Source organism: Pocillopora verrucosa, chromosome 13 (genome assembly GCF_036669915.1).
Source record: "Pocillopora verrucosa isolate sample1 chromosome 13, ASM3666991v2, whole genome shotgun sequence".
NCBI lineage: Eukaryota > Metazoa > Cnidaria > Anthozoa > Scleractinia > Pocilloporidae > Pocillopora > Pocillopora verrucosa.
This window is the reverse complement of record NC_089324.1, coordinates 8,104,026-8,129,102: the sequence shown is the minus strand read 5'-3', so window position 1 is coordinate 8,129,102 and position 25,077 is coordinate 8,104,026. Positions and strand designations below refer to the sequence as shown.

The window sequence follows — 25,077 nt, the reverse complement described above, 5'->3', positions numbered from 1 at the left end:
CATTTTAAGTTGTTAACTTTATATTTAAGCGCAACCTGGCAATCCTGAAGTTTAGGTCAGAAGTTAGCGAACATCTTCCCTGCAAGGAAAATTCTTCCAGCACTACTGTGTTGTCGCGTATCTGGTCAAATCGGTCACTGAAAGCGTATTTGGTTTTAACATGTTCCTGATAGTGGAGATGTTAAGAAATTGCTGGCCATTACGGACGTTTGAAAACTGAATATTTTGAAGAGGACAAAACTAAAGTGTCGTTTGAATGTGAGAGATCAGACCAAGGGTTTTCGTGAAAACAGCAACGTCTTTCAAACCCGAAAAAGAGAAGCGTTGTGAAATCTTCTTGTTAAATTGGCTACGGCTCGAACCCATGCCCCTCGATCCATTGTCCAGCACTCCAACTTTTCTGCTGGTAGCCTACGTGTAACCGTGCCCTCCCCTCTCCAGGTAGGATACCCTCTCTTCCCTTTCTCCCAGGGGGTGGGGAGGGTACTGCTAGATCATTGTAAATCACAATATGTTAGCGGTTAATAACCGTTGAAATGAATGGTCAGAGTACTCCAAAATTTCACGCTTTCTGTAAACTCTGTCAGACCAGTATTATAGATACCCTGATTACATCAAAAACTCCTTTGACTGAATGACAACTGACAGTTCAGAATTTCATGCCAGTTAATTTACATTTATTTTTTCCCCAAATTAGAGGAGTCCATTAACTTTCCATTTTTGATATTTGTTCACACTACATTATGTTTGGTTTATACATGACAGTCATTGTTCAAGTACCTGTTGCTTACCAGGTTCAACCGGTGTTGCGACCTTTCAAATGGTAGAGACGCGTGCGCAATAGCAGAAATATGATTTTCGAGCGTTTGATCTTGCAATCATTTTTGGTCTTGTATTGTTTACAAAATTAAATTTGATATTGTTTAGCTCATCGGAAACGCCTAGCATTTACGTTTACGATTTCCTTTTTTTTCCGATGAAGCTGCTGTTGATTTATCCGTTATTTAGGTGAGACTGTAAGTTAGTTTTTATCAGCCTAAGATGTCTGCCATCGCAAACCACTTTGGGTCTTGGATCGTGACGGTGAGTCAAGTTCACTTTTCCTAAATTAGTTCATTGTTTCTTCTTAAAGGCATCAGTTTGACCTCATTACAACTCTGGTAACGTTGTAGTAGTCGAGACTGCGCCAGTTTTAAATGCATTGTTATCCAGTACAACATTATGGCGTTTTTACATAAATTACGCTAATGTGCTTGTTCCTGCGACCGGATCGAGATGCGACAAAAATTTAACGTTTGCTATCACCTTTTGAGCAATAATGTGATGATGTGAAAGTATCTACGTTTGTTACGAATAGAAGATCATGCAGATATTGAATTTATACAAGGACCTGAGCTGAGCCAAAGTAAAGGTTAAAATCTTTCGTTCGTCTTTGCTGTGAATTTGATTATAAAGACATCGAAATTGATCCGAATCGATTATCTCCATGTAACTTGGTGTCAAATGGAGGTGAAGAGGAGGAATCTGGAAAAAAGGAGGGGGAGAGTTTTTTTAATCTTCGTTAGCGGAAGTCTTCATTCCGATGCAGGCGCTCGCTAGACAAGGCTGACAGAGCTTCTATGTGATAGCTGAAAGAAAGTTTTACGGTCATTAGTCGAGCCTGAGCGGTGGAACGAGCGGGTCCGAGCAAAAAGGACTGACGCAGTCGACTGTAGAATACGCAGTACTGAGGGAGAATTAACTTTGATAAATTAACATAATCTATTGCAGCGCTATCTTTTTTTTTTAACGGGTCAGAAGTTAAATTATTGTATATTTTGACCTTACGATTTCTCTCAGATTTTGCACATGCGTGATTGAGTAGTAATACTAATAGTTTTGCGTGAGGAGACGGTGCGCGACTCAAATGTGGGGGGTTGTGTACCTCCGCGAATTTATTGTAGATACAATTCTTAGTGTTTCAATGTTATCTGTCACTTGGGCTATGGGAGGCTAGTGGAGACACAGAGTTGTTGTATTGTAGATATTAGTTATCAGCCCTAAGCTTTCTCCCCATTTCTTTCTTTAGGCTCTGATTGTTTTCTTCCCTTTGTATGTAAAAGGTAAGTGCCTTTGAAAATATCGCACATCTTAGAGTGAAGAGGGCGACAGTGGTTTTACTTCGTGGTGAAGATGATACTTCATAGCCAACACCATTAATCAAGATGGGGATCATGCAAACCTGAAACGTCCTGTTTGCCCTTGAAAAATGAAAATGATTTTTAATAAGCATTTGAATATAGGAAAGGTGGAATAATTTGTAAAGGTGACTAAAAAGGAGGTCATCATTGAAAGAATTATATTGAAATGAAGGATGAGCCCTCGAAAGTCTGGGTTTGGATCATGACCTCGCTTTCTTCAGCATGTGTTTGTTAGAGGAGACCAATAAAATTACGTTACTGTTGAGTAGTAGTACTTCAGTTCTAGGCGCTGCTAGTTTCCTAATTCTACCACAACATGACTGAAACAAAACATGATAACTCAGACATTGCTTTTTATAGGCGACATTGCTCCAGACATTATTACAAGCTACCCAGAGGACAATTTGATATATGACGATCATATGGAATATCAACGAGCAAAACGTTCTGATGTACAGGACGACGACGATAAAGCGAGTGACGATGATGACGAACTTGCAGATGAGGGATTCGACGATGAAGATGAGGACTATGAAGAAAACGATCAGAACTCGAGGACCGGTGTCAGAAGCTCTTACTCTTCGGGTCTTCGTAAGAAAGATGAGATTGATCAGAAGAATGCGATGTCAGAAGAGCAGCGGCAACAGCAGCAGCACGAGAGCATTGATGATGACGATGATGACGAAAGCGGTTTGGATGAAGCAGGTTGGTCTTCAGGTTCTTCTGAAGACAGTGAACGCAGTGCTGGCGAAAGTGGAAGTGCTGAGGGCAGAAATCAAAGTTTTTATGCAAGGTGAAGCTTAACTCAGTTGATTGATGTTTGTTACGTAATAGCCTGAGTAGCCAGCCAGCCAGTCAGTCAGTCCGTATTTCAGTTGGTCCGTCAGCCATTAAGTAGTTCAGAAAAAGTTTTTTTTTTTCGTCTTTTTACGGGTGTTAGCACAAAGAGTCTCCATGTGGAACCGAACCACAGACCCTCGGATCCAGTGCTCAGATGGTCTTTCACTGAGCCACAGAGACTCTACGGCGAGTTTGGCCGTAACTGGGTCCATATGTGACACGCTTCCTGTATACCGCTAGGAACAGCAATTTCGAGAGCGTCATGTGCGTTAACGGAACAAAAATTCCACTTGGTTGTCCATCCGTCCGTTAGTCAGTCAGTCAGAGAGCCTGGTAGTCAGCCAGCTAATCATCAGCAGGTCTGTCTGTTAGTCAGTCAGTCAGTTAGACAGTCAGACAGTTAGAAAGATAGCCAGTCAGTCTGTTGGTATTCTTTATTGGTGTCCTTACACAGAAAGTGTAATTTTTTTTCAAGAATATCACCAAGCGATAGCTCAAACGAACAAATTTGCTTAACAGTGGTTTGGTTAAACTATGCTTAACACTAAATCGTATAAAAAATTATTTAGCAGAGAACACGTTTCTGGAGGAGATGGTGATGACGACGCTTCAGCAAACAGGGATGAAATCGAAGGAAGCAGTGACATGAACCGAGGACAGACTAAACTCATCGAATCAGAAGAGAAAAAACCTGCTGTGAGTGTGCACCGATCTAAGCCAAGAAACTTGATCAAAATGGTGCTAGAAGAATCCAGACACGCGGAACAACTTGAAAAACTGGAAACAGGGAATCACGAAGAAACTTCAGCCCAAGACTCGGGCTCATCGGCTGCCTTAGTTCAGCAGAGTGATGACCAAAAGGTTTACCATAAAGAGAGTACAGTGAAAGGAAACCAAACAGAGCTGCCACAAAATGGAACGAGTTTACATCAAAATATTCCTAGAAATTCTTCGAATGAAACTTCAGTTACGGTAGAAGACAAAGCTAAAAACATGGTAAATGAAAGTGCTTCGAAACTTCTAAGGAATACAACGTTTCCTAATGAGAAAACAAAAGATGAAGGAAGATCAAAACCTCAAGCTAAACAAGTAGACCTTGTTCGTAAACAAGAGGGAGTGCGGAAAAAGAGCGTGAAGAAAGCATCCGTTGGAGTTTCTCATGTGAAACACTTGGCAAGAAAGAGAGTGCACGGCAATCATATGACATCCCATGTCGTGCATCCACAGGTGGCAAAAAAACTTTCAAAAGTCGTGCACAAAAAGACTGTCAATAAAGGTACAATGCAAAATTTAACCTAACGAGAAGATATTTAGAGAGGATCAGTGAAAGCGTCTCAAAATGGTTTCGTTATGTTATTCGTTTACACCTGAACATCAATATGCATATTCTCCATACGTTTCCCAAGGTGTTGACAGGGAGAATATGTTTCACAATCAAGAGCTTCTTTAGTTGGTTGTTATTTCTTCTAGTCTCGAAACCCTAATGTTTGACTCGGTGATACTGTAAGGGGAAATTAGACGCTAATCACTCTAAGGGGTCAAGCTGTTAAAACAGCAATTCTTGTAAGAATCGATTCCACTACACTTCTTCGCATGTTGCCTTCAAAGTGGTATCTCAAAGCTCCTGTTCAAAATAATTTCATTTTCCGAGCCTCGATTACCCTAAGACCCCGATACACTTCGCAATTTTTCGTAGAAAAATAACAAGAGAGTAAAACGAGTAAACCCAGTTTTGAATGCTCAGGAATTGTTGTCGTATCCCTACACTTATAAATGTCCATTTTATTGTTCAGGTTCATCACAGATGTGTCATACGGACAAGATTTTTTCTGGCCATTCCTTAAAAGGCAGCACTAGAGCTGGACATTTTGATACTCTGGGTGAGACCCCGAGCATGCACGCTTGCCTTCAGCGGTGTTGCAGTAAGCACACGTGTGACGTTGCGCTTTTGATTGATGGGCATTGTTTTGGTGTGGCCTGTTACAGCAAGGAGCTCTGCGAACCTGTACCAATCCCTCATCCACATTTCGTATTCTCTCAACTTGGGCTTGTCAGTAAGGGGCAAAAGAGAGGAGAAATCGAGAAGAACCGAGGTAGATATCCCTTATTTAGATTTTTTAGAAACAACTAAGCAGAAACTGGGCCCTGAAGCATATTTCCTTCAGGCCCCGGTTGTTTGAAGCATGGATAACGCTAACCACTGGATAAATCTCTATCCGGTGGATAGCACAGTACGTTTACTTAACACTTATCCGCCGGATAGCGTTTTATCCGTTGGATAGTGTTATCTGGCCTTTATACAACCGGACCCAGGTGTTTTAAATCAAATCGTAAACTTTGGGAATCACAATGGATAAAGTTAGTTAGGAAAATATCATTAGGAGGCAATGAAAACTCAAAATAACACATAACATCGGCACGGGAAGCGAAAGTGGCGTTTAGTCTCTATTTTCGCGCAGTGCTGGTTGAGAGGGTCACGTGTTTCTTCAAAACCAATCACAGAGCAAAATGGATTTGAGTAATTTTAGATTGAGTGTTGAAAGTAATCAGGAGTTACTTTAGTTTTGGTTTACTTCGCTTTGTGATTGGCCCAGAAAACTTGCGCCACTCTCTCAACCAATCAGATGCAAAACTGACACCAATCACGACTTGGTCTCCCGCGTTTTCCCGCGCTTAAGGTTGTTTGACTAGTTTTATTTTAAGTTCATATTTGCTCTTAGAGGTGTTTTACTTTCTTTTGACTGTTTTGTACACTTAAGTTTTGGTTTCACGACACTCGGTCGAATAGCGCTCTAAAATATTCGTCATTCCGGATGAGTTCTCATTGAGATGTTTCCCGTTGTTCCAGTGTGCTCTAGTTAGATTAACTCATGAACATAGTGGATATTCCCACACATGGAGGAATCACATAGTTATTTATCTCTATTTTTCAGTGTTCCATTGTGAATACGGGAATCTTACGCTGAAAAACAATGAACAGTGGAGTGGTGAGCTTTGTGGAGGAGTTGTCACGTGCAAAGATGGCATAGCTACTGTGAAAAAATGTCCGGGAATTCCACCTAAACCAAATGATTGCACCAAGCCTCGACTGGTGGTAAGACACAGAAAAGGAGAATGCTGTACAATGAAATGGAAATGCAAAGGTGATAGACTTGTTTTATATAAATGATGGAAAAGAAATGACATTATTATTTCTGTAGAAGTTAACCCTTTAAACCCTAAGAGTGACCAGCATCTAGTTTCTCCTGACAGTAACACTGCTGAATCATTCATTTAAGATCATGAGAATAAAGGAAATGATCACCAGCTAAAGAAGCTCTTGATTGTTAAACAAATTCTCCTTGTCAGCACCTTCGGAAATGTATAGATGACAGTATGGAGGTTGTGCATACTGATGTTAGGGTGTAAAGGGTTAAACTATCCCGACTGAACCTTGTTTCTACTGTGCTTTTAACCTTTTAAAAAACCTTCACCGGGCTTTCATCATTGTGTCTTTCTCATCCTCTACTGTTTACAAGGAAAGAAAAAAAAACCAATGTTTCTAATAGTTCAGCATAATTAAGGAGAAGAACAAACAATTAATCAAACTTTTACACATGACAAACCATAACCAAATATAATGAAAATTAGAAAAATCTAAGGATAGACGAGGAGAATATAGGTATTTTTTTCCGCTCTATTTTAATGAAAATGTCACACAGGCAATATAAATTTCAAGGGCGGCTATGTGGCATCTCCACACTACCCACACAAGTTTCAAAGAATTCTCGAAGCAGATGTAATCAGCTACCCTGGAATTTGAGGAAACCAAGCCTAAAAGCTCAGAACATTGAAATTTTTCGTGTAATTTTCTTTTACTTGACCTTGTTTGTGAATGAAACTACCATGCCGGCGAAACGAAATTTTTACTGGGAGCGGCTATGTTGTTACGTCGCACTCGCCGTTTTAAGTTTCACTCATTTCAAAAAGTGAAGGTGCTCGAATGTAATTCCCGCTATTCTTTTGCAAACCTACTTTTATATTCATTCGTTAGCTCAAAGAGCGAATAGTTAAGTGTATGGTTACTTACTGTTTGGTTTTTATCTCTTTGAATACAGCAAGACACTGTACTTTCAATAATCGTGTTATCAAGCACGGTTACAAGTTGAGTGATCCATTATGTACGGGAGTTTTGAGCTGTTATAATGGTCAGTTACACATGGAATACTGCCCAAAAATACCACAAAAACCCAAGGACTGTGCGCGACCCAAGTTGAAGACTATTAGTGTGCCTGGAAAATGCTGCAAGAAACTTTGGGTTTGTTCAGGTAGTTGGAAATTAAGTCGATACCTTACTGATATTACTAATATTCACCTTTAGCCCATTTACAAAAGTCTTGGGACGCCAATTTTTTTACCTGGTAGTTACCATGGTGCTTGTCTCTCCCTCCATTCAAAGGACTTAGGAAACGTTATTTTACTTAACATCCCAATTTCTTTTTGTCGCTGATCGTTGCATCAGGATAATTTTCTTTCTCTTTGGTAGGTATAGTGATTACTCACTTAAAGGATGCCAGGCACAAATAAGCGTAAAATTAAGGGGAAAATAAATCGATATACTCCAGAGCGATGCAAAATATGGAGTGTTTTAGACGGTCATTCGAGAGGGAAGAACCATCTATGTTGTTACTGGAAAATGATCTTAGCGGAAATTGTTTCAACAAATGTGTCTTTAAGGGAAAATTTAAAACAGTGCGAAGTTAACTAAAGCTGAAATTTTTGAATATCGTAAAGATCCAACTCATTTTATTACAACTGCAAACGAAAATATTACAAGGGACCTTTGAGATCTTTAAGAAGCACGTCATGTTAATCGAATCTAGCACAGGGAGACACGAGTATTCAGCTAGTGACTGCGTTCAGCTCTGGGTGCATTGCATCTATGTTGGTCGAGGAGTTAGCTTAAGCTTTTAAAATACATAAAATTAGGAAAAAAGCCAAAATAAATGTGTTATAATAGAGTTACTAAAACATTTATGATAGCTACGAGAAAAAAATTTGTCCCTTAACTTTACGCTTATATGTGCTTGGTATTCTTTACGTAAGTAATCACTTTACTCGCCGAAGAGGAAGAAAATTATCCTAATGCTACAATAAGCGGTCGAAAAATATGTACGGGTGAAGGTGAAGTAATTTGAATGGTCAAAAACCAGCCCTTGTCGTTGACTGTACGCCTCACCTAATTTATACGAAGTATTGTTACAATCAAATTTTACCTTCCACAGATAAAAGTTGTAAATATGATGGCCTAAAATTATCGCACGGAGAGAAACTCACTGATGCGTCATGTGCAGTGGTCATGGAATGTAGAAATGGCTTCCTTCACGATAAACAGTGCCCAGGCCCTCCTCCGGTGCCGCGTGGGTGCATCAATCCCTCACTGAAGGTTAAGCGTATTCCAGGTGAATGCTGTGAGATGAACTGGACATGTGATATTAGATAAAGCGACCATCGATTTCGCGGCTTAAAAAGGTGTGAAATAGAACTTAAGTTTCGTGTAAGTGGGATATTTACCTTGGGCATAGCCATGGAAAAACCGTAGTGAAATACTCTGCTGTGAAAAATTGCACAAAAATCAAATGCTGTAAACTGGGTCATTTAATTTCTATTAAAACCAAAATTTCTACCAAAAGAAAGAAAACTTTCCAGGGCCAATATAGCTATGTTGAAGAACTATAGTGGCTCTATGAAATTAACATTGAAAACAAATGAGTCATTAAAGATATAACTGGTACTCTCTCCTTTAATGTTAAATGTCTTGATGTTGAAGCTAAAGTAGGATTTAAAATAAACTATTTTTTGACAGAATATTACTTTTTAAGAAAGAAAATCTCTCACTTAAGAGCACGAGAATCTTGAATATTAAATATTAATGAATATGAATATAGTTTTTAAAAGAATTAAATCAATATTTTAAGAAGGATTTTTGTCGTAAGCCGATTGGTAATCATATGTCCTTTTTTAGCTCAACTATTCTGAAATATAGACCTGTCTAACTTAGAGAAAATAACCCTTCCTAGCTGTCCGGTCGATCCTGATATACGCCAAGTTTTAGCTTTACTTTATCGTTTTTTCATAAGTTCAATTGTCGTTGTGGTTGAGGTAGAAATTCGTTTTATAACTCTCTGTTGAAGTTAAAATCACCTCCTATTCCCCCACCACCAGGTTTTGTTCTGGTTTAATGACTTGGTGTTCTCTTATTCAAAAACACGTCCACTTTACTATTGCTTATGTGGACTAATCCGAGTAAACAGCATTAAATCACGAATAACACCGTGAGAACTTGGCTGCAAACCTACTAAAGAACTTGTAATACAGGAAGATACTTTCGTTTAAGTTAGCTTTAATAATATATTAAGTAAAAAAAAAAGGGCATGCAGATTAATGTTGCGTAAATCGCGTGTGTAGCCTTAATAGCGTGCTGAGCTTTTAATTATGTAGTTTGTTCGTGCACTTCTGAATTACGTAGTTCACATGCAAAGCTTTATGTTGCGTAGTTCGCGCGTGCAGTTTAGATTGTGTAGTTCACGCGCAAAGTTTTATGTTGCGTAGCTTACGCTTGCAATATTAAATTGCATAGCTCACGTGCGCAGCGATTGTTGCGTGGTTTGTGCGTGCAGCGTTAATCGCGCGCGTAGATTTCATTACGTAGTTCCTGCCACAGTTTTGAATTGCATAATTTACGCATGCAGTCCTTAATTGGATATATCGCGCATGCAGCTTTATGTTGCGTGGTTAGCGCGGTTTGCGTTTGCTTTTACGTCTTACTTGTTAACCAGGCTTTAAATGGTAAAACCCGCGCGCGCAGCTTTCCATCGCGCAGTCCGCGTGCACAGCTTTTTATTGCGTCTGATTGCGTAGTTCACGCGCAATTTTAAATTGTTGCGGTAGCAGATTACGGTCACAACTAGAGTTGCGATTATATTCGGAGCGCGAGCAATTTTTGCGCCAACAGATACATAGGTTCTGTTCTCTTAGAGCAGTTGCTTTTAGGAGTTGCCTCTGAGTAAACGTATTATAAATTAATACATACTGCGAACTACACTGTGAAGTATTGTTGTTCGTGTCTTCGATTAGGTGAACGATGTATTTTCACAGTCGGTGGCTTCAAATCTTTCAATTGAAATGTGCAGAATCTCAGCATGTATGAAATAAAAACATCTTACCTTGGAAATTGTTTGAACGATTTTTATTCGCTCGCTGTGATACATTAAAAAACTCACTCGTTCGCTGTGTTTACTCGTTCGTTTCTTGATGCATCGTAACACGTGAATAAAAGTTGTTCGGGCGCACTTTTCATGGAGTAATCGCTAATACATCAAAATAGATGCTCTATTTTCGGTTCGCGGCTCGTTAAATATCCACCACTAGCCACCTCCGCCTCGGTAAATACTTTTTACTTGGGAGGGAGTTTTTTTCAATAGGCCCTGTTTAGAGGGATTCAGTCTGTGAACTTTTCCTCCTCCGACTTCATTCAGAGAAACGGAAGTTAAAGATAAATGTGTGATATTTATTGCAGCTTAAATCTTACAATTGTGCTTTAATATGGGAATTAACGAATATTTAATATTTCAAGGAGGAAATTTTAATAAGTTGAAGATTCGTGAATAAATATGCGTAAATGATACTATTCCTTCTTCTCTAAACGTGTGTATTCAGTTAACGAACTGAGAGTAGTCTTGCATTGAGTATCGAAATCGTTCTTATTAACGGTATTCCCGTGATCGACTTTTTACGATTCCATCAAAGTGAAGGCTGTCATTAAAAACAACTGATCTGGTTGGACTCAGTTCTTAAAAATTACGGAAATTTCTTCAGTTTCGTCTTCGCCTGCAAGTTCTCAGTGACTTGTGGTAGGCACCTTTAAGAAACTACCAAAGAGACTCCGCCATTGATAAAGCAAAATTCGAGATTTAAGCAATAACTGGTCTACTTTAATTTCCTTTACAATTCTCACTTGTTTCCAGGCTTATACACCAATTGCAATGTCAAATTTATAGCAACTGCTTTGCATGAAAGTAGGTGTTCAGTTCATTTATTGCGGTGACCTCGCTAAGTTTTGAATAAAATGCCTTGTTGCCCTATGAAACAAGTTAGAATCGGCAAAAGAAAATCAGCTAAGAGAATAATTTCCCTGTATATTTTCCTTAATAAGGAGAAATACATCCCTTTTCAAATTATCTTTAGACTTAGTGTCTGTTAGCTAGAATGTTTAGTTGTAGCCTCGTTCCCAGGCCCCTTCTCGTTTCCGAACCAAACGGAAAGAAGAGAGAACCAAGAAACGAGATCAATTTTGGTGGGGAACAATGCATGATGGTAAATTCGAGACAAATCGAAAGATGCCTTCGTCAAAAAATAGCTTGAAAGGGATTACTTCTGGAATGAGGCGTTCATGTAGAACTCCTTATCATAGTTTGTTCTCTTACGTTAGACTTTTGTTACAATGATTTATTGCTCATAAGAGTTTTTTTATACATTTAGTAACTCACTTGAGTCAATGTTTCAACACCAGTCTTTCCCAAAAAGGAAAGTGTCGGCAAAAAAGAAGTTAAAATACTCAAATAGCTTTGCTATTTACTAATAATTAAACCAACACAAAAAAATAAACCTTGGAAATATATTTACAATCGTAGCAAAAATAAATTATGTGCAAATTTTTGAGCCCACGTGAAATCTTAATGAAGTAAATGTCAGCAGACAATAAAAACTGCCGTGGCATTGTTAGTCCTAGAGCTACTAATATTGCAGTTTCCAGGAGAAAAACCATTATGTAACATTTTGTGTAGTAGACAATTTTTTGGTAAATTTCTCAGGTGAAATCTCTTCTTCGAGTGGCTGAGGATTACATCATAACTTACGGTAATTAAGCTTGTATCTCAAGAATTCAATTTTAGTCATGTCAAGACCATAATAGTTTTTCCTGAATCTTCAAATCCCAAAATTCAAAGAGAAGCGTTTCTGGAAACTTAAAATTAAAGAAACAATGTCGAGAGAGACGCGAAACTTGAGTTAGTTTGGTTACGCACAAGTTAAAGAATCGCAATGCAAAAAGGAAACTGCAAAAAGCTACGGAGACTAAGAATGGCTCGGCAGTTTTTTCCAACAACCTGGCTCAAAGAAGGGAAAAGATTCTTGTGATAAATAACACGTATTAAGTCTGTTTATTGGTTGACTACGCGCTCTTCGAATGAGAAAAAATCCGTATTAGATAACATGTCTTTATCGGAAGAAGAGAATTCTGTTGTAACAGAAACTGAGCGTGCATTAATATTCTTCAAACTCCTTTGGAGATGAGTCAAAATTTGAGACTGAGAAAGCATTCCCACTCCTTCCAGCCATCGTGACAGCGAAGCCTGTAATGTTCTGTTTTGCGCATGCGCAAAAGCGTTAAATCTTAAACCGTTGCGGATCGCAACTATATACAAGTTATCCCGGGGATAAATATCTGTTTAAGCTAAACTTCTCTATTAAAATGAGGTCTTCAACCGTTCTTAGATGAAAACTAAACCGGTCTTTTGATAAAGTGGCTTATTTACAATGAGTTTTATGTATTCTTCTTTGATGAGGTAATTCTCAAATTAACTACGTTACCTGGCAAGGCAAACTTACGATACGAGAACAAATATAACTAGAGATGTATGTGAATTATCTTGAAAATTTTGTGTTAAAAGGCGAATAGATACAGATCAACTCTGTTCTCTCCTTACACCAAACGTAACAAAGTCACCCGTGCAATTTGTTTAGTTGAAGTGGTTGCGATTTTACGCTTGTCAAACATGCTTATCAACAATTGTTAATTTACACACGTACCTTGGAATGACTGAAGATACCTGTTGGTTACATTTGGGATTGGTGAGCTAGCATAATTTGGCAGCCTTCATTAACATGATCCATGACTCTTTGCTTCAAATCACAGACTTGCTGTTTAAGCGCATTGGCTACCGCGTTTAATTCAATATTCCTCTCTTTTAACTCTTTGACCCGTGTTTCCAACCTCGCCTCGCGTTCCAGTTTCCTCTTCCTACACTTAGAAGAAGCGATTCTGTTCCGTTGCTTTTTCCGCTCTCGTTTCACGATCTCTTGAACTTCCAGATCAATTGGTTGCAAAGATCCATGATCGGAAACTATCTGCCCTTGATTTTCCAATTTGTACCCAGACAATTCCGTTTTTTCTTGAGCAAGCGCGTTATTATAAGACGCAAAAGCACGCAAATTAGCGGTGTTCTCAAGATTAAAATCTTGATAAGCGGAATATGGAGGATTTTCTGATGGATACGAATACAACGTCGTGTAGCCCGGTACACCTGAGGCATTATAAGGATAAATTGTGCCTCCTTTTACTGGGGCAGAAAAAGACCCTCCGTTGCTCGCAAAGAAATCACTAGCATCCACGCGCGAAGAGTTTGAAGAATACACGACAGACTCCGTTGAAGTTCTTATCGTAGCCGCCGGTACTGTCGTCAAAAAGGATGCATTTCTCACGGTAGTGTGCCCTAAAAATGGATCCGTAGACTCCGCAGCGTTGTCCGCTAAATCTATAAGAGAAGACTCTCTGCTAATCTGTCGATCATGTAGGTCTTGCAACGCATCGGTGAACCCACGTGAATATGGTTCGTGATCGTGATCTGCGTTGACCGGTGCGTGAACGTTTGAGTTAAAGAGCGAGCTAACATTCGAGACGCTTGTCACATTTCCCTGCAAAGACATGATCATTTTCTCCAGTTCGGGTGAACCAAGCTTAAGCAAACCCAGATCGGGTGACCGTAGCTCCGAAGGCGTTGCATGTTTTTTTAGATCTCCAATCTTTGGATCCTCCGCCAAAGGCTGTAAGTTTAAGTGCAAGGCTGACTTGTCAAAGAGGTAGGGCGAAATAATGTGTGATGAAATCCCCTCATCCTGATAGAAGGGAGTGTCGCTCGTTTCTTCCATCTAAACTACTCTACGGGCGCCTCGTTCTCCTTTGTCTCCTTCACATTGCGGATTTTAAGTACTCACCCAAAGGAACTGGCATGGATGGCTGACTTTGTTTAAAATCTTCCAATCTTCGGCGGTCGGGGTGAATTTCGGCGGGAGGTGATTTACCACACGCCTCGTTCTTGATCAGTGAGTAATCCCATGCCACTTGATTGATGTCATAATTGAGACTCAATCTGGTCCCTTCGGCGATCGTCATGGCGACAGAAACTGAAGCCTGATTGGCTGGTGTTAATGTTTTGTGTGAAAGTCAATAGTACCACCTGATAATTAGTAATTGCGTAATATGACCTAACTCACAAACCTGAAAAACGCCGGTGGCAGGCACGGCCTGTCAAGAAAAGGCGCGAACCTTTAAAGAGGTTCCTGGCACCATTTCGGAATTAAAAAAAATAAAACGTGCATCTCACGGTTGAGTGATCCTTTACTAGGGTCTGTAATAACATGCCTTGCGCGCCGTTAACATGATTAATGTTGTAAATTGTTGACTTTAATTGAGATGCCCCTTGACATTTTGGTAAATTTTTCACTAAAAAATGTCTGTTAACAGACTGAATTTCATGCACGCAAACCTGCCCTTTTAACGCCATAACATTTGCGATTTGATAGATTTTTAAGTGTATCGATGAAAACTTAGTATGGAGTTTTGATGGTAGCCGAAGAATGAGCGTGACAAGAAAGTGAGATGGGCTAAGAATTGTTTTGATATTTGTTGATTTTTTTCTTCATTTCCACTTGATTCTTGAGTGTGTTAATTTGGTAATCAAAAGTTGTCTCTAAAGTATTTTCCTATTTTCGGATTAACAAATACAAAGATGAACTGGTACAGATGGTCATTTAGAGATGTTCAAGGGGAAATGCCTTGGACATGTTTAATTATCATGATTATTAGATCTTGAAGTTATTTGAAACAATTGCAATGGACCGAAGTGTAATTATAGACTTCATAATAGGAAGTATTTCATTACCTGGTCAAGTGGACCACATGCATGACCCTTCTTTTTATCTGTCGTGGCAGACAGAAAAATGTTCGCAAGTGGTTACAAAAATGCTCTTCAAAAAATAATTGGTCAAAACACCACCAAAGCAAAAGCACGTTAACTTGCACAAAAAAATCCCCCCCAATAAGCGAGTCTTCAACTCAAACACTGCCATCGTACAGGCAAGAATATTAGATGCCACTTGCTGGCGAGAGAACAAATGTTTTTGTGTACGAACGCTGCTTGTCGCACAATAAGAACTACGATATGTGAGATTGTTTCTTGTATCCAGCAAATGCTGCTCAAGAAAAACGTGTAAATTATATGATAAGCCTTATACTTTCATTCTTGACATGAATATATGGATATCATAAGGCGTATGTAAAGGTTTTTGTGAAAAATATGTTAAGGATATTACATGGCCGTGCGTGGATTTAAGTCGACAATATTATCGACTCGAAGAGATAAATTTGTATCTACAAACGAACGTGCAATTTAACTGTTTAACGTACATCAGATTTCAGCTGCATATTTAAATCAAGGAAAATTCAGAAACATATCAAGACACTGGATGCAGAGATTGTCTGCACGTAAATTAAGCGTGCAGAAAAACATGCCGATAAATTTTTTCATTAAAAACCAACTTCTCGTTAAACCTATTTTTCTCTCTGTTAAAAAAAGGTAAATGATGAAATAAAAAATAATGGGGTGAATTAAACCTTGGCAATGTTCATAAATTGGTCTTAAAAAAAACCCTTTTGAAAAAAATGTCGTCGAGATGCAGTATCAAGAAACCCCGTTACCATGACGACATTGATGTCTGCATTTAGTAAGATGCAAGTGATACATCCACTGTATGAATGAGTCGCACCCATTATGCCATAGGAAATCATTCTTAAAAACTAAGTATTTCACTCTAAGATTTTATTTCCGGATTGCAATTGCAAAAGTTACAATGTTTCAATTCCCATTGAAAATGGAAGAAAAGGACCAAATTTTTGAATTTCAGAAACACCATATAAACAAATGAGATGCAACAGACCAGACCATTTGGTTTTTTTGCGGGATTTAGGAAAATGGTCGATGTCTCATTTGTTTTCTACGCGGAGAGGAAGTGAAATATCACCCCTCTTGCATACTGCTAGGATCAGCACAGTCGGAAGATACTGCTGTTGAATTACGAGAAAGATGGAAATTTAAAATAAAGGTTTTCGAATGAAGAAAGATATCAACTGTCAATGCTTTTGTTTTCGAAAGGGAACTTGCTTGCATTTCGGGCTGTCATTTTTTTTTATTTTCCCTTCTGGAATAAGTTATTTTCTTCACGAACCTTTTCTCCACTTGGAGGATTCAAGATGGGGTAACAAAGTAACAAAAAAAAAACAAAAAAACAGTGCGTTAAGGCATTATGATAATTCTCTTTGTAACTAGAATATTTATCGTTTACAAGTATTTGAACGATTGAATCCTAAATAGATGCTTTTTTATGTAGATAATTTTACCAGTGAACTCTTATTTTGCTTTAGCTATGCAATTTCTTAGAAGTTAACATACATTTTGTACATAAAGCACAAATTTGGTTTCGTTCTACATCCATCTGTAAATATTCTGAGTTAAGGCAGTAATTGATATACTCTCTCTCATACCACACGCCGTAGGTTTTTCTCCGAGTAGAGAAGGAAAGAGTTAAATAAATGTGCTTTGGGTTTATTTACATGAAATGGTGACATTAAACTTACAATTTTCTCGTCGTCCATTAATTTCACCATCTCGGGCTTATCATAATGCGGTGCCTCAGTGTTTTCCTTGATTTTAAGGGATCATAACATGACGAGTTATTTAAACGATATTTTTTTTGTTCATAGCGTGAAACGGCGTTAACTTATATGGTTAAAGACTTTTGGAGCGTGCCGAAAACAATAAAAAAAAAAACTGGTGGTATGAACAGGTTGAACAAGTACATGTCAAAGAACTTGTCACCATGGTAATCAATATCCATCAGCTTTATTAACAGCACATTGACATGTACCTGAAGTTCATCTCACTCTCATTATTAGAGAACACGAAATAAACTTAGGTTTTATGTTGGATAGATTGACACTGTGATTGGCTTATTTATGTGACGTCAACTTTGTATGTAAATTAGCTCAGAAAGGTGTGGCAAACTTTAATAAAGAAAATCGTAATGCTTTGTTTCTTCTGTAGGAGTGTAAAGTATTTTAGGACCTCCGTAAATCTGGTATTATGGTAAAGAATTCCTTCGCAAAATTTACCGGGATGGAAAATATTCTGTGGTTTATGTTCCATTTAAATATTGAGCAGGACAAACCAAGCAGCCGAGTAGACTCGATTAAAATTTTAGACTTAACTGGTAAGTGGCCTTGGCACTAATAGAATTCTAATATGGCAGATGTATTATATACATTTTTACTTCTTGAGAGTTGAACGTACTTTAGCTAAGCTTAAGTCTAACCTGCAACAGCCCCAAAGTTAGAAGAGTCTTTTGTTCAATGTGTCGAACTCATCCTATACCAAAATAAATACAACGATTTAGACAGTTTTCACAGAAAAGTGGTTAAGAGAATGTAACGAAGGAATGGCATAAATCTAAATTCTTACAATATTTTCCTTGACTGCTGCGGAGTCCGCTTGGTCACCATTAAAGTACTTAGATATAATTGAAAAGAGGAACAATCTTGTCCGTACGAGTTGCACTTAAGACTCTGTTGTCTTTCATTTTATATTCAAGGAATTTTGCTCATATTTCTTGACAGAAATCATTTTCGCTTTTCACATTTTCGGCTGAGGATGAGCATTCACGATGAGAAGACAGATTCCCAACAACGATAGAAGAAGATTTTGGACTTTTCAAGGTGGTCAGAGCTGCGAAGACGACGGTCGGCATAAGGCGGAAAAATAGATCACCCTAATTCCTCTTTGTCGGGGCTTTCATATTGTGCTTGTATGGACCCTCGAAATGGAGGTTTGCAAAGAAACCATTACGTACAAAAGGCTCTAATTCCTTTTGCTTAGACTTAAGTATCACACTAGACTTTATTTCAGCAATACTTTCCCATTTAAAGTAAATAACAAATGAATAACCTGACGAAAGTGAAGTAAAATTCTGAAGTATGCTAAATATTAATTGAAGTTCCTGAATGCGGATGAGGATTTTTTCTTTTCAGCCAAAAATTATTATAGTAAAGTTCAAATACAACGCGCGTCGTCATTGGTTAGAGTACAAAGCATAGAGCTGAGCTAAAGCTGTCACGCCATCTGCTAAATTGTACAATGTCCGACCATTTCCGGGACTTTTCCCTGGCTTTTCCAGAGCAGAGTCAAGGCTTCATTATTTATTAAGACATTTATAATTATTCGTGCTTTTCTTTACTTTTCCCGTGAATATCCAAAGAAACATCCGTTACACTCCATATTGCAGCCAAAATCTATGATTTCAAGATGAATTCATCAATTCACGCTCAAGTAACGATTTATCGCCTAACTTCAGACTTTGCTTTAACAGATATACCACTACCTCTTCAACCTCTAAACTCCTTTGCTTTTCTTTGAAGGTAACGACCTTTTTTAACCTTATGACGTAACATACTGTAACCGACGGATGAAACAAATAGCAGAGATTCACCACAAAGACTCTTGGGAAGAACCAATGAACAAAGCCCTGACGACTTCTCATCAGTCTCTGACAAACGGCTTGGACTAACTTGACATCTCGGACGACTGACGTAAACACGGACAGTTATGTCTGGTCGGCTAATGTACAGTTGACAAAACGCTGAAATGCTGTGGAAACGCAGATACGTATAACACTTCTTACTTATTCTGACGCGAACTGAGACGCCCGCGAGAAATTGCCTGAGGAGGAGTTTTTGCCTATTTGGTTAAAAAAAAAAATTAATGATGGTGATCATTTTTATTTTAATCACACTTCGTCAAAAAATGTTGATTTTTGAAGATCTTAGGTGTCGAAGAGGGTGAAACAACCCTATGCCATAATTCGTGTCGAAAAGGCTTCGAGCAACGCTATCACTTAAAAAAAATTCAGTTTGCCAGCAGCGAGAAGCACTTGTGAGATTGAAACTGATATAACTACCACATTCATCAACTAAATTTAAACTTTTAAAAACTTTTACATTTTGAGGTCAGGGTTCAGAATATGATCATATGACCACTGTTGCTAACAAATACTACATGTTGCACACGATTCTCACTCAGAGTCATGCAGATAGTTTTTCTCGGGCAATTGATCACGGCGTTCAACACAAAGCTCACCACTATATAGACTTAAATGCGTTTTTACCATCTTGTGTAATACGAAGGCGTTATTTGTTAAGTTGTCTTATGTAGAAGAGTGAAAAGCGTTGTTTGTTTCCGTATTGTCAGTGATGTGTTGTATCCTTCAGTAAGATCACTGTGTGTATGTAGGTGTTTGTGTACACGGCTGTGTTGTGATTTAAGTGTAGGTAAACGAACACCGTCTGTCAGTTGGGGTGATTGTTTTATATCTATTTGATGCTCCATTGTGTGTTTCCCTTTAAACAGTTTGGTGTCAATGCATATTTAATTAGTGTGTCATTACGCTCGATTTTCGTCAATGTTTGTGTTTCTCATGCCCAATCCACAACAGTGTACTATGCCTATCCTATGTTGTCAGGATAATTGTAATCCATTGTGTACTTGTCTGTTACCTACTTGTTGTTTTGTATTTGTTTCTTCCGTCATCACGCCCTGTTGCTTGGCCTTACGTCTTCCATGTCTCTTGTGTCTTCCATGTCTCTTGCCAGTGTCATTTTTTAGTTTCACGTCTGTACAAGTTGCTGCTTTAACCCAATTTATGTGATGTTTTACCCATATTTGTTTTTTAGCTGGTTGCGAGGTATATGTTTTATACCTCTATTTCTAATATGCTGATCCGCAATCGTTTGTGTTTCGTAACTTTTTTTTTTGTTCTTATTTCTCAGTTCTCCCTTTCTTCTTCAAGCGTGGGGTTTCATAATTGTCAAACATGTCGCTTTATGGTGTTAATGTCGTTACTGATGTTTTATGCCATCAGCCTATATACCTATATACGTTGCTGTGTTTTTCACCGTGGTGTTTATGTTGTGCGAGTGTTTACTGGTGTCAGAAGTCATGATTAAAACTATTAAAGTGATGTTTTTGTGCTCCATATTCATGTTTCGCTTCTGTGTTTATATTGTTAATGCTATCTCCTGTTATGAATGTATTGGTTTGTACTATTTTTGTGCGCGTCTGTATTCATTATTAAGTTGTGTTGATGTATCCTTCATGTGTCTATTTTATCGTTAGTTTTTTTTATATGTCACGTCATGTTGACCTAAACGTGTGCAATAATCGATCAAAAAATGCCACAGGTCGTGATTTTATTGTTTTACTTTGTTCCTGGCACAGATCATATGAAGTTACTTTGTTTTGTGTTCCAAGGTTGTTTTATGTTCTTTACTGCTTTGTTTTCGTACTTCTGTGTTCTGTGTTCACGGTTAACTTGTTTTGTTTTGTATTGGTTACATTGTCTTTGTCCCGTGTTGGATGCTTGTGTTACGCCTCATTGTATTGTGTGCGCGATATCATACCGTGTGAATGTTTGTGTAACATCTTCGTAGTATCCAATGTCAGTCTATTGCATTTTGCTCACACCGGATTCGCTTTTCTTTTGTCTTAATATTTGCTTAGTTTTTGTTGCCTTGAATCCGTTGATTTTCCTTTCTGTTTGTCGTGATTCTCTCTTTGCCTTGTCCTTATCATGTTTTATTAGTCCTACGTCTGTCCATGTTTATAATCTCCCCGTGTTACTTTTTGTTGTTGTTGCAATTAATGTCGGTTTTATGCTTCAATTTGTGAAAGCTAAGTCTTTATTGTTTACTGACTGTTTCTGCTGTTTTCCATCTGTTACTGTGTTTATGTCTACCAGCTATTTGTCTCCAAGATTTTTATGAGTAGTTTGTGTGTTTCGTCTCCAACAGTTGTCTTTGGTTGTTTTGTTTTTTTGTTGCTTTGCGCGCATGTGTAGTGTGCCACGATCATTGTCTACTGTCGATTTTCATGTTCTTTCATTGTCTTGAGCACCATTGGTTAAAGACTTTAATCATGTTCGCCTTACGAGTGAATCAAGGTCATATCTCTACACTTGTTTCTATTCGTTTGAACTGATTCCATTAAGTTGTAAATTTTTCATGACACTTCATGTACCATCGCTTGTCTCTTTTCTACTGTGTTTATGTTTGTGGCTTTGTTTTAGCGTCATACTTCATGTGAGTAGACAGTAATGTTGTAACTGTGTGAATCTCTGTTGTGTTACGTTCACATGGCCTTCTTTGGCCTTAGTTGTCATTGTTTTCCGTGTTAATTTTATTGTAGTAGTGTTCATGTTGTTGTTGAGTTTCGTGTTCGCCTTGTTGCGTTCACACGGCCTTCTTTGGCCTAAGTGTCCCTTGTTTTCCGCGTTCATTTTATTGTAATGGTGTTCGTGTTTTTGTTGTCATGTTATGTTTACGGCTTGGGTCAGTCATCTTTTATTTGTGTCAGCCTCTGTTTATTATATTTAAGCTTTTATTATGATGATATTTGACAAATGAATGGGTTGATTTTATACTGAAGTCCATGCTCTTATGGGTTCGTTTTAATGCGTTTCAACGTTGTTCTTGTTATGTGTCAGTAATTTTACATATGTTAATATCCCTGTGTTCTGTGTGTCGTTCATCGCTTAGTGTTTGTAATCACCAGCTGCACGTTGTTTCGTTTTAACTTCGTTGTACTAGTTGTGATGATGTGTTATTTTCAGTCAGTCAACTAAACTCCTTTTGTTTTCACGCTCTCTCGGCTTTATTCATGTTTATTTGACTGTGCGTTAACTTTTACCCCTTGGTTTCCAATTGTACCTTGTATTGTGTCTGTAGTGTCAATGACCTTTTTAACAATTTTATGTTCTTTGTTACGTTTGGATGTTTTTGTTGTCGTTGTCGTTATCGTTGTTTTTGTGCATGTTGTTCGTATGTCTTGTCTTGGTTGTCATTGTGTTTGGTTGTTTGTTATGTGTCATTCATTACCTTGTGTCTATGGTCACTCGCAGTTTTCATTACTTTATGTTCTTCAAGTAGGAATTAGAACTATTCTAGTAATCACGTGATGAAAATTCTGTTTTTATCTATCTTTTCTTTCGCCTAGGGCCAGTCAACTTAATTATGTATTTCTTATTGATTTGTTTGCTGCATCTCATCACATTCTAATATGGTTTAATGTTAAACAGTTGTTTTACAATTGTTACGAATGGAAGCCACGAAGTAAGCAGTCTCTGTTCTTTGCTGTTGTGTATATATTTGTTTCTTTTTCTTCTTGTGTCGATTTTTCCTACATGTTAATATCATGATGTTAGTTAAGTCTTGCGGGAACCTTAAAAAATGAGCATTCTTTGTGTTATTGAAAGTGAGGAGCTTAACCACAGACTCGTTGGTCCATAATAGCAACTGGAAGACGACTACAGTTATTTCTGACGCTCTAAATGCTGAATACTTCCTTGTTTACCCATCAGACGTCCTTGTACCTTGCATGATTTAAAAATATGTCCTTAGGGTCCGCTGATGTCCTTTTTCATATTCTATTACTGTGTTTTTTCACTTTTTTCTGTGTTCCATGTTATCTTATGTTTTTGGTATTGTATGTTACTGTTGTCTTTTGAGCTCTATGCAATCGTAAGTATCGTGCTTGCGTTCATTTTGGTGTGTAACTTGGCCGATGTGTGTGATTTCAATCTTGCTATGATGTTAACTTGTGGATACACTCTGCCTTTTGTTGCCATCTGGGCATTTTTCACCTTAAATGGCTTGTTTCAGACGGGTCATCATTTTGCTACCTTTAGTGGTGTTTTGATAGTTTGGTGTGTTTGTTGTCGTATATCTTCTCAGTTGTGCTCTCTATCTTAGTTGCAGTTTTGCGTTATCGTTTACCTTGTGTCAAGTTCAGCTACCTTATATACATTTTCTTACACTTATCATGCTTGTGTTCTCTATTGTCTTGATGTTTGTATCACGTGTCATGTATTCAAAGTTAGTGCTTTTGTTTCGCCTTAGTTGTTCGTGTCAATGTTATTTGGTGTCAACGACGTTATTTGTACCATGTGTTGTGTTAATTCGCGTCATTTTTACCATATGCTGATCTGTGTCTTTTGTTTTATCTGTGTCGTGTAAATTTCATTTCTTTCTATTGTATATTTTTAGTAGGTAAGGTTGTCGTCTGTTATACGTAATTTATGTTTTGATTCCGTGTTATTGTAAACTTATCTCGATTTTGATTATAATTTTTTTTCGGTTTTATGCGAGTTTTTATCTATTTGTTGTTTGTCATTTATCTTTATTTTCCTGTATCAGTTTTCAATTTTCCATTAACATTTTCATTTATTCATGTGTTTTTCTTGCTTTGTTTTAGATTGATGGCAAGAGAATTTTTTCAACCACCCAATTCTGTGGGGAATTCTTAACTGCTTTGTGTTGTCCAAAGTTCAGCCCTGAATTTTCTAAAAAATCAATTTAAAAATATGTTGTTGTTGGAGGCGGATGTAAAATATACTGTAAATATAATTGTTTGTTTTTTTGGTGCACTAGAACATTGTGAATCACAATTCATGTAGGCCAAAAAGTCCTCTGTACGTCCTTGCATTTATTTAGCTATTTATTACAATGTACTTCTCAATAAATTCAGGCTTTTTTAAGGGTAAGTGAAGAGCTTGTATAATTGGACAGTACGCGTCTTATGTGCGCGCTGTTGCCGTGCATTTCACCGAGTTAAAAGTTTTTTTCATGAAAAACGTCTACCCCGGCAATGGCTAGTTTTTTTTCTCGTATTTTTTAATACTCGTATGATTACAGACCGAACCGGTCTCCACGTAGTTATATTTCCATTACAAATCGGTACAGCAGGTTATTCGCTACAAGCGTGTTAATGATTGTACTGAAACAAGAAATGTGTTTATTCATAAAGTTACAAGAACATAAGATTTACTTCTCATCGTGAAAAACTGATATGAAAAAATTTAGAACTAAGACTCACACTATCGACTAATCATTAATTACAAATGCATTCGTTTTGAAACTTTCCAAACGTCGCCGTTATAGAAACTGACCTTGTTAACGTGACGAGAGCTTTAGCCTGTTTTGAACTCGAGGATAACTAAGCTAGTTGAATTTTTTTCGCATTTTAAACCTCTCCCCTACACTTCCCTTCAACTGCGCTCCCAGGACGCACGCTTGCCTTAACGGGAATATTAAGAGTTTGGCACAGATACTTTCTACGTTTATTTCAGTCCTCTGATAACTGAGCCTATGTAAGCAATCTTTTATTATTCTTCTTCTTTTAAACAAAGGCTGGGCGCGTCTCTTCTCAGGGTTTTTGAGTAGTTTAAAAATTTATATGATATCATTTTATTTCTAGTACCATCACATGTAAACAATCATGTATATCCAACTAAAAGTCAGCCAGCTTTTCAAAATGCTCTTCATCTGGTCGCTAAGGATTAAATTTGTCAGTCCCACAGTCCGACAGTCTTCGAAAAGTAACTTAGCGAGGAACTTTCCTGAAAGGTGAAATTTTGTTTTGTGATCGCAAACCTTTTGAGTTGACGCAATTGTAAAGAGGGAGAACTTACACATGCGGAACTGATCACTGCCTCACACGTCATGTTATTGGAAAAACTTTAACATGCATGAGAATTCTTTCTATTTTTTTTTTTTCGTTGAGCAGTTTCGACGAACTCTGGCCGAAAATTTTTTTGTGGAAAAATCTTAGGAGGACGTGAATTTTCTTGAGAAAAAAAACAGCTTTATTTCCTGAATTGCCTAATTTCAACAATTTTGTCCCGTGAATGAAAATTTACAAAGAAAATAACTCCAAGGATGCAAGATTTCAAAGCCGAATAATTTCAAAACAATTCCAAATTAAGGTTGATTATGAACGAAATTGCAATAAAGTTATCGGAGGAAAATTGCAAAATGGAATGACAGAGACGGAAATAGCCAAACAGGAGGCAATTAGGCACA

At 37.9% G+C, this 25,077-nt stretch overlaps 2 protein-coding genes across 4 annotated transcripts; one reads left to right on the top strand and one right to left on the bottom strand.

Annotated features, from left to right (window-relative positions):
• The first annotated feature begins 870 nt into the window (after nt 1-870).
• Nucleotides 871-23,947, top strand: LOC131783124 (uncharacterized). Of its 3 annotated transcripts, none has more exons than XR_009340094.2 (11): nt 871-1,083; nt 2,069-2,102; nt 2,541-2,973; nt 3,590-4,296; nt 4,814-5,113; nt 5,954-6,163; nt 7,118-7,327; nt 8,285-8,531; nt 17,219-17,384; nt 17,788-17,996; nt 23,471-23,947. XR_009340094.2 is itself a non-coding variant. In XM_059099864.2 (8 exons), exons 1-8 carry the CDS (start codon nt 1,042-1,044, stop codon nt 8,500-8,502), a joined length of 2,154 nt encoding a protein of 717 aa, XP_058955847.2. In that variant the 5' UTR covers nt 871-1,041; the 3' UTR covers nt 8,503-10,575. The 3 variants fall into 3 exon arrangements, 1 of the variants encoding a protein (XP_058955847.2); XR_010716105.1 differs by having other exon boundaries at nt 18,586-23,947; XM_059099864.2 differs by lacking the exons at nt 17,219-17,384; nt 17,788-17,996; nt 23,471-23,947 and having other exon boundaries at nt 8,285-10,575.
• On the bottom strand, nt 11,681-14,138 carry LOC131783125 (transcription factor Jun-like). Its single transcript, XM_059099865.2, has one exon. It carries the CDS (start codon nt 13,986-13,988, stop codon nt 12,897-12,899), a length of 1,092 nt encoding a protein of 363 aa, XP_058955848.1. The 5' UTR covers nt 13,989-14,138; the 3' UTR covers nt 11,681-12,896.
• Nucleotides 23,948-25,077: the final 1,130 nt, after the last annotated feature.

What these genes read in the sequence shown, in the direction of transcription:
- LOC131783124 (XM_059099864.2), top strand. Translation starts at nt 1,042, where the DNA reads ATGTCTGCCATCGCAAACCACTTTGGGTCTTGGATCGTGACG. An exon ending in CTTCCCTTTGTATGTAAAAG is followed by an intron (nt 2,103 to 2,540) that starts GTAAGTGCCTTT and finishes TGCTTTTTATAG; the next exon opens with GCGACATTGCTCCAGACATT. An exon ending in AGAAATCGAGAAGAACCGAG is followed by an intron (nt 5,114 to 5,953) that starts GTAGATATCCCT and finishes TCTATTTTTCAG; the next exon opens with TGTTCCATTGTGAATACGGG.
- LOC131783125 (XM_059099865.2), bottom strand. Translation starts at nt 13,988, where the DNA reads ATGGAAGAAACGAGCGACACTCCCTTCTATCAGGATGAGGGGATTTCA.